The 9,273-nt window shown below is 40.9% G+C and overlaps 1 protein-coding gene across 1 annotated transcript in view; it reads left to right on the top strand.

Annotated features, from left to right (window-relative positions):
• Positions 1-260: 260 nt before the first annotated feature.
• TBC1D4 (TBC1 domain family, member 4) overlaps positions 261-9,273 on the top strand; it is a gene marked incomplete at its 5' end in the record, with an annotated part of 33,523 nt that continues 24,510 nt past the window's right edge. Inside the window, 4 exons of the mRNA XM_010086352.1 lie at positions 261-380; positions 3,973-4,047; positions 5,063-5,289; positions 7,124-7,273. Of these exons, the coding sequence (XP_010084654.1) occupies positions 261-380; positions 3,973-4,047; positions 5,063-5,289; positions 7,124-7,273 (572 nt within the window). The remainder of the gene's footprint in view (positions 381-3,972; positions 4,048-5,062; positions 5,290-7,123; positions 7,274-9,273) is intronic.

Genomic DNA, 9,273 nt, shown 5'->3' with positions numbered 1-9,273 from the left:
ACCATTCTATGATTCTGTGATTCTATATGCTTTTACAAGACAGTCTCTAGGGATGGAATGTGCCTTTAAGTGGGGTTTTTTGGGGCTTTGGCTCTTTTGTTGAGTGTTTGGGGGTTTTTTGTTGTTTTTTTAAATTTTATTTTATTAAAGGTCAAGGGTATGTTGTTTATTATGTAACTTGGTTCAGCTGTAGCCTTTGGAGGTCTGCAATTGCAAAAAGAATTGCCAAAGCTGAATTGTGTCCTTGCTCATTTCAACAGACCGTTTCTAACAGTGCGATTCCAGAAAGCACTACCAGTGGTGGCAGGTTTAAACTTGACATTCTGAAAAACAAGGCCAAGAAATCCTTGACTAGCTCTCTGGAAAATATCTTCTCAAGGGTAAGATTAACAACTCATTGTTAGCAGCTCTCTCAGATATCCTTGACAGTAAAGTTCTATCAATTTTTTTTTTTTTTTTTTTTTTGTCTCAGTCTGATGTATACTTAATGAAGAGATGTCCATGTTGTGAAATCTGAGGGTTACAGCTGGGTTGACTGTGACTTAACTGTGATAGAAAGTTTATGATAAGGCCACAGATGCAGAGGGGAATAAAGGCAACTGTCTGAATAATGAACATTCATTGTGGGTGGCAAGTGAGTTAGTTGAGCATTATCAGATGTCTGGCTTCAGAATAAAAAAAAAAAATCACCAGGATGGTGCATGATCCCCTAAAGAGATATTTTTCATGTTTTTTAAAGCATGAATAAATGTGCCTGCATAAAATTTAAATGTTTCTGTTCTGAGAAGTAATGCCTTACCTCTCATAGCTAAAATTGCTGATATTGGTCACTAAGAATCTTTAGAAAGTAGTAACAATAAAGTTGTCCTTTTGCAGGCAAAAAAAGAGCAATAGAATTAAAAAAAAAAAGGAGAATCATTCTTCATTTCGGTGTTGCTAGCCAGGTGTGATGTGGAATTGCAGGTAATTACTGGAACTCTCTTATATTAAATAGCCTTTTAAAGAAGAATTCTGAATTATAAGTTTTGCTTAGTGTCTCCTGCTCAGTAGGAGGAGGAGCCCTGAAAGCAGGGGAGAGGCATATAGAGGAGTAACTGAAGAAGGCTGGGTGCCTGAGATCCGGTATGTTGTTGCAGAGAAAGTGTGATGAGTAGTGAATACCGGATAGTGAGGTCTAAATATAATTTGAAGCAGTGAAATTAAGTTCCTTCTGATAGTAATTTTAAAGTACTGTGCTAAATCAAGACCTAAGTTGCACTTGTCCTGCAGCTTATATGAGCATGTCATAAAATAACCTGGAAAAGTAGGATGCCACAGATGTTCTCTACAAAGGAGGCAATATATTATTTGCCAGGGAGAATCCTTAGAACTTAAAATTAGGCATGAATTTGATCTAGGACTGAAGCTAGATTTAAAACTCTTCTGGTCAAATCTGACCTATGTTGTGTAGCAAGTTTTACATGCTGGGGACTTGGTCTGAAGAGAGAGAGAGAGCATGAGAGTGCACATACAAAAGAGAGCGATGACGGTCAGAAGATCTGGATAATTTCAGCAGTCTGGAATATCAACAAATGGTGACAGCCACAGTCATGCCTATGCTGAGTCTGATTTTTTTTCCACATCTAAAGGACATGTGACTGGAAAGTCATCTATCTCTGACTGTGGGTCGCTAACCCTGCGGTAGTTGTGGAACAGGCGTACATCACTGGGAATAACACAGTAAAGCAGCTCTGCCACATATGGACATACTAGCCTTATGGTCATATCCAGGAAAAATCATTTAGATGAAATGGGTTGCTTAAGTTGAAGAGTCTTTGAGGGGAAATTGCTTGGTTTTGATATAGGTACAGTATGTTCCTTCTCATCAGGGCCACTGTGAGATGCTGCATGTTATAGTATAAGATCTACACAGTCTATGGTTGAGTTCAGTGGAAGGTGACACCGGAGTCTGGATTAGGGCGATTTTAAGTCTGCTGCTTATGAAGTGGAGTTGCTGTTGTGAGGAAGGTTTTCTCATCTTTAATTGTAAAGTGCAAGAGATCAGGAACAGTAGTGTGTTATAGTGAATCATGATACACACAGGAGTTCATCCTTGCAGATCCATTTAAAGGTTACACAGTTCAAGACCTAGAAAAACAATTTACAGTGCAGCTCAACTAGTAATTATTTGGTTAAATCAGGTATCTATGACGAGCGGCTCTGTGCATGTATACTGTGTTAGGTGCACACGTGTGTTACACAATGACTGTTTCCATAGTTCTTATTCAGGCTATTACAACAAGCCAAATGGATCATGCCTAATTCCTAAAGGTATTTAGGTACCAAATATCTATTGGTGTGGTGGATTTTCCCTTCCTTAGGCCAGCTAGAAATGACATGGTATTGATGTAATGGACTGATAATTATTGCATGACTTACCATCTTTATTTTAAAGTATATTTAGTAACAAAGAGACCAGGAAAGAAATTAATTTTTTAAAAATTAACATTGAACATCTATTTGTAAATAAAAAGATTTAGGTAAAAAGTAAAAGTCAGTAAATATGGGGGAGAGACTTACAGAGCCTCGATCTTAGCAAAATTAGAAATAAGTATGTCCTAACCAGATATCTAGGAACATTTTAAGTGGATGGCTTCTTAGATAAATAGCATCAAGTGACATTTTAAGCTACTTGAAGGAGTATCTGCTCAGTACTCACCATAGGGAAACATGCTGGGTTCTGTGCTCTGGCTTCCCTTAGTCCCAGAGGAATGTCACTTTTTCACTTGTTTGCTGGACTGATCTTATTTTTGTCAGGTTTGAAATGAAAACAGGCTGTACCTTCCTAATGAGGTACCTCAGAAAAATAAATATAACCTCTGTTTGACCTTATGAACAGATTTCTTCCAGCCCATGCTGCGCCAGCCTCTTCTGTTGTTTTTTTTCTGAACCAGAAGGCCCTTCTTACAGTGTCAAAAATGTGTGTTTTTAAAGTTAGTGAGAAGTTTCCAAGTTATCCTTTGCTCTTGTTTTATTGTGAGGGTCAGTGAAGAGATTCATCAGGCACAGTATTCATTGGTAATGAGCTTAAAGGGGATAATGTACTTAACGGGCATTCTAAGTCTTGAAAATAAACCTTCTCAGGAAAAAGTAGGCTGAATAAATACTGCTGATGTTAACAAAACTTCCCCTATAATTTCAAGCTTACCAAGATAACTTTACCTATTAGTTTTCCTAAAACCTAGACTATTTTTCCTCTGATAGAGTACTGAAAGCAACTTATTTCAGCAGTTGGAGGTGTACAACAGCATACATTATCCATGTGTCAGAGGAGTTAGTTAGGAGTGGGAGGTAGTCAAAAGTATTGCAGCTCTATCACTTCTTCCTGTGAAACCAGATGACTGTTAACAATTTTGGCAAGGATATACTGACGCTAATTTCTATCAAATTTGCCTCAGGGTTATCTACATTATGATTGAAAAGGCTTGTTTGTATCTCATGCTGTGTGTCTGGATTTGCAGCGAGAAGCTCTTTTATCCTAGTTTTAGTGCTTTCGTTACTTTTGCTGAGGTAGAATTAATTTCTCTGAAATGTCTGGATATGGAGTAAACTCTGTTTAGATTGTAGTATGTCAAATGCATCCGTTAGCTGCAATGCACGCACAGTACTGAACTCTGGAGCTTTTTGAACTCAGCCGTTTAAGCCAACTCAGCTATTTTACCTCAAATGGATCAAGAAGTATACTCAGTTGCTTCAGACAACAGAGCGGCAGGTTTAAAACTCCTGGGAGCAAGGAGAGAGAACAGTTTTGCCAGCTAAAGATGTCACTGCTTCTCAAATGCAGTGCTTGCCCCATGATCTGTGGTCTTATGTCAAACGTGTCACGTGCCTGAACTGTCCTGTGTTAATCTGCACAGCTGTTGCCTTCTTTACTTAACTGTCAGAAAAAGAGGAAAAAAAACCAGCTACAGTTGCTTGCCTTTTTTCTTGCAGGGAGCCAACAGAATGCGAGGCCGCCTGGGAAGTGTGGACAGCTTTGAGCGCTGCAATAGCCTTACTTCTGACAGAGTACGTAAGGAGCTTAGTTAAAATTGGCACGTTTTCGTGCATGGGTGTTAATGAAGTGTAAATATGGCACTCTGCTTCAATTTGAAGGAAGTAGCATAAAGCACATCAATTTACAAAACTCAAATAACAGTTTCCACTGGGAGGCAGAGAGTCTAAGAAAGCTGGGATATATGCTGACATGAAGCTTCAGCTGTAATATATTGTTGGATTGACAGTCCTTTTTTTCTACACTTCCCCTACTTTTACAAATAGCAGGGAATTTCAGGTCAGCTTCTGCCTTATTTCACTGAAGTAATTAAAAAATATTATCTCTCAACAAAAGGAAATGCTCTGAAGGTGAAGAATCCTTTCTGTAAGTAATAGTTGCTTTAGGGAAGTAAGAATTTTTGACCTAGAACCAGCTGTTGGGTATGCTGTATGGAGGCGAGCGGGCGTAACTCTGTTCACTTTCTTTTTATTTCCTGTTTTTAATGTTTTACCTCACATGAGGATTGGATGCTGGTGTTCCCAGGAGGTGAAGATTCTGTTATGGCTTTCCTGCTACAGTTACTCAAAAACTGGCTGTATAATAACAGTCTCTCTTCCAGGATATCGCTATGACGGTACAGGAAGTATGCTCGTGATATGTCGAGGAAACTAGCTAAAAGCAGTTTGCCTAGTCATTTCAATTCCAGTGTTTTCCTGAAAGAGCCAGAAGTCTGTTAAATGGAATGCAGATCCCTGTGAGAGGGTACCCGGAGTAATTAGCATGTTGTTTGCCTTGAATATACATTTTTGTTCCTCCCTCCTGTTTCTTTTTTTTTTTTTTTTTTTTTGGAAGAAGAAGGGTGCTGCTGGTTTTGGAGTAAATTGTCAAAGGATGTCTGGTTTTGGTGATAATTAGCATACAATAGACCATGACCAAGAAGAGGGAGAGGCTTTGGTGACACGATGCAACGCACGACCCGTGGGGTTAGGCGAGAGCTCTCGTAGGGCGCAGAGCAGCAGGCCTCACTCCATCGGCCCTTCCTTTCAGGACGCTTCGCCGGGCGATTCCCCGCCAGCTACTCCTCCAGCTTCCCCCGTGTCCTCAGTCTGGCAGCCGTTTCCTGAGGAAGACTCAGACTCCCCCCAGTTCAGAAGGCGTGCGCACACCTTTAGCCACCCCCCCTCCAGTGCCAGGCGGAGGATAACCTTCCAGAACGGGAGATCCCAGAGCGTCCGGTCCCCACTGCCACGGCAGAGCTGCATTGAGACAACAAGGTGAGTCAGGGCACGTCATGCCACGCGCCTGCTGTCTCCTGTGATTTTGGTACATGAGCCTCGCCCGTGTTCCTTCTTACGGAAGCTGTTTCTGCACTGCTCCGGTTTTTTCTTATTTATCTATTTACAGCCTGTCTTCTCCGCCTCCAAGTAGTTTGGTGCTTTGCATTAACTCACTGATCCCTGAATTAGTGATTCAGGGGAAGTGTCAATCCAGCGAACTGATCATCAGGCTGGATGCTGGTGCCAGTAGGTTTGTTTGTTTATTTGTTACCTCTGAGCTGAGCCTTTCTGTCAGTATCAGTAGTCAGGCCCTTTGGGGAAGAGGTCCTCACTGCTTTTAACTGCAGAGGTGATAGCCTGAGGGTTTTATGCCAGGGTGACAAAGGCACTGACAGCTTCAAGCGTTAGTCGCTGTGTTAGCCAAGCTTCCAGAGAGTACGTCCAGAATTAAAATTGGTGAGGAGTCTCACAAGAGGATTTAAGGATTAAACAACTCCACTGAACTGTGAGACATGCGATTTCTCTGTTTGCCTTTTTCCAGAGCTTCCCTCTGTAATTTCTTTCCTCTTCCTTTTTGGAGACTCTCCAGCTGTTGACATTTGGAATACTGTTCCTTCAGGAGTTCCTTCACTCAGTCAGAAGAGGTCCCCACAGTTCATTGTGGGCCTCTGGTTGTACTTTCTTTCTCTGCCTCCATCCTGGCTACCTGCAGTGAGTGATGGTGCAAACTCCAAAACCTTTAGAAGATCCAGGCCCAAATGAGCTGAATTTTTTTCTCTTGGAGGAGCACTTTCTCCAAACTCCTCGTCTGTTTCAATGCTTGGCTGCAATTATGCTTTTGGTGGGCTCTTTCTGAAAATGGATTTAAATAATAATTTCTCAGCCATTTAAAATTAAAATATCATCATGAATATTGCACAAGATTGTAGAGACAGGCAAAAAGGCTTATTCTGTTTAAGAGAATGGAAGGGTGTGAAGGGTAAGAAACTAGCCTTGAAATGGCTTTGTTACATTGTGTTTCTGAAGAGATAAATAATGTGTTTTTTACTGAGATAAATTTTGTTGTTTTTTTTTTCCCACTGGCCATGTTGTATGCAAACAGGAAACCCTGACAGTTCAGACTGAAGGACTTGCTGACTTTACTTCTTTGTAATAACTTTAAAGAAGTCACTGATTAAGTGGCATCATCGGCACATTTTCAGTCAAAACAGTTTATAACAACCTGGTTCTAGGCTGGGATTTTTCCTTCTCTCCTTTCTTATTGAGGATTAATCAAAAATATTAAGCAAAAAAAAACCTTAATTAATTTTTGTGTGCTCCGAACACTTGTTAATATTATTAATGTTTAACTGTGTAGTAGGACTATCCTTCTTGATTTAAATAATTCACAAAAATTTAGCCAAAAATATTGCATTTAAATAATCTCCGCTTTCTAATGTGTTCTAGCAATACATGTTATTTACAAGAACAAAAGAAAACTGAAGAGAGGAAACAAGGTGGTTCATGTTATGGGGAGCAGGTTTCTAAGGATATTTTCTGAATGTTTGAGAGATTCTTTTTCTGAATTTTCTTTGAGGATAAATAACGCTAGAGAAATAAGGTGATCTGCCTCTTCTCCAATGTTATTGAAATCACAAATCAGCTGTAACAGAAAAATTAATATCATCGGGGAAACTGCCCAGTATTGCACGTGGTACATTTTATCTTTTGGGGAGCAAAGTTACTGTAAGCCAAGGTCAGGTACTTGGCCAGTATCTTTAATCTGGATGTTTTGTTGTTGTATCTGAATCCATGCTGACCCATCTGCTATGTTCTCTTGTTGCCTGCACAGCCCTATTATCGGGGTTCGGCATGCTCTCAATGAAAGTGAATCTGCGTCATCTGGTCTCCCCTCCTCTGTCTCTGCCCCTTCCTTCCTGAAAAACTTTTACCAGGGCTCTGGAAGGTTGCTGCAGCACTCAGAAAGTGACCTCTCCAAGAGGTGAGAGCGTTGTCTCCTGACTAGGTCTTCAGTGCTACCAGCTTAACAACAGGATTCCCAGTGCAATGCAGCACATGGGATCTCTCCCACTCTGCCTTATGCGCCTGCATTTCTAACAGACTTCCTAAGTACTTGATGCAAATGGGTGAACAGGCTTTTTAACGGGCTTTTTTGGCCAAAATAGAGGCTTGTCTGCTGACATCTAGTAGCTGTGACCTGTTTCTGTTGCGGTCTTGCACATCTGTTGCATTGGTTTGTCACTTGAAATGCACTGTTTTTTAGGAGTGTCACGCCAATTTAGTATTTTTCTGCTGAATGCAAACCAGCATGTGTTGCTGTGATCATTGGCATGTGAAAATAAGAATGTGAGGAGTGTGCAATACTAACATGGGATGCCTGTGCATGAGGAAGGGAAAACATCAAGTTTGCTGGATGATACTAGCTGTGAGATGTCTAGAGAGAATCGGAAAGTAACTTCCTATCAAAGAGGAGTGGGAAGAAGCAAAGATACAAGGAGAGCTTTCTGACATCAGTGTGAAAGACTGAGTATCTGAATGGAAGTCACGCTTTTTACTGAGAGGAGGGTGCTTGAGCGAACTGTGTATGGGTTCTTTTTCTGAACTAGTCCTATAGTGAATAAGGTGCAGCCATAGTTTTCAACTTCAGGGTGGGTTTTTTGCCAGTTGCTGGCCTTCTTATTTCTCTTCTGTTAATGACAACTCCTTTTTCCTTCTTCAGTCTATCCTAACCTTCACTAAGCTATAGTTGTGTTTCTGGTACTTTTCATCTCTGAGTGTGGCTCTCCCCTAATCATTCCCAACAGAAAACTGTGGAGTTGTAGAAGGTGCTTTTGTGACTGTTTCCTCCCTGGAAAAAATAGCAGTAGATTGCATTCTTACCAAAAGCAAATTATGAGATCTAGATTCTGGGTGTGTTAGGACTCTAATACATGGAGATTTCAGCTGTGTGAGATGGGTGTGGAAGTTTTTGGGGGTGCCTAAAGAATTTTTTTCACCTTGTGCAGTGCAGTTTCATTAAGCACAAAATAGTTTTTCATCTCCATTTTAGGGTAGACTGTAAGAAATTACATAGATGCACAACCTAATCTGAGAGGCAGTTGGCCTTAAGGTAGCTTTAGAGTACAGTTTGGTTTAGTCAACTCTAATAATATATAGGTTAGAGTAAATGCAGAGAACATCATCTCCTTAAGCACCTTCATTTCACTGATTTAGTGTCTCTTTCTGGCCTCTTATCATCTGTAATTGATATACATCATGCAGCTAAAAACTGTAGTGTAGACGCAATTACGAAACACCTAGTGGGAAATATCTATGGTTTAGGTCCTTCCAGCAGAATAAACTTGTGTATAAATGGAATAAGGAGAGACATCCTTACAGGAAGATGACACCATAGCCTTAGTGGCAGGACCCCTGCTGCTGTCCCCGCCCCGTCCCCCCAGTCCCACAGCTTTTAAGAAGTAAACATTAAAGAGTCTAGATTAACTTTCTAATAGAGGGATAATGTAAACTAATCATTACTTAACTTCAGGAAGTCTTTCCAAAACCAGAGTCACTTCAAGGTGACCCCACCTTTCTCTCAAGCACAAATGAATAAGGAATAAGCAGTGTATGCTTTTGAAACTTGAGAGGAGAGATTGACATCTTGTCCAGTGTAGAAGTGGGCTTTTAATATCGCCTGTTATAAACCTTGTGTCCAGTTGTGGTTTATAAAACCACAGGGACAGGGCACTGGTGGGCTGAGGCAGGGAACAGGGAGGGTTTCACTCACCACTTAGGGTAACGGGCAAGAGACCGACACGACTCGTGAAGAACAATAAAACAACTGAGTTTATTAACTATTTACAACAAGAAGCAGGATATTGAAAGAGAGGAACCACATCTTACACAAAGGCACTTCTCCCCCACCCCTCCCTTCGTCCCAAAGCCCAAAGGCTTTGTTCTGTACCTTCTCCCCGCCCCCCCGGCGGCACGTGGTGGGGG

Source organism: Pterocles gutturalis, unplaced genomic scaffold (assembly GCF_000699245.1).
Source record: "Pterocles gutturalis isolate BGI_N339 unplaced genomic scaffold, ASM69924v1 scaffold1386, whole genome shotgun sequence".
In the NCBI taxonomy this organism is placed as follows: Eukaryota; Metazoa; Chordata; class Aves; order Pterocliformes; family Pteroclidae; genus Pterocles; species Pterocles gutturalis.
This window is presented reverse-complemented; position numbering and strand designations above follow the sequence as displayed.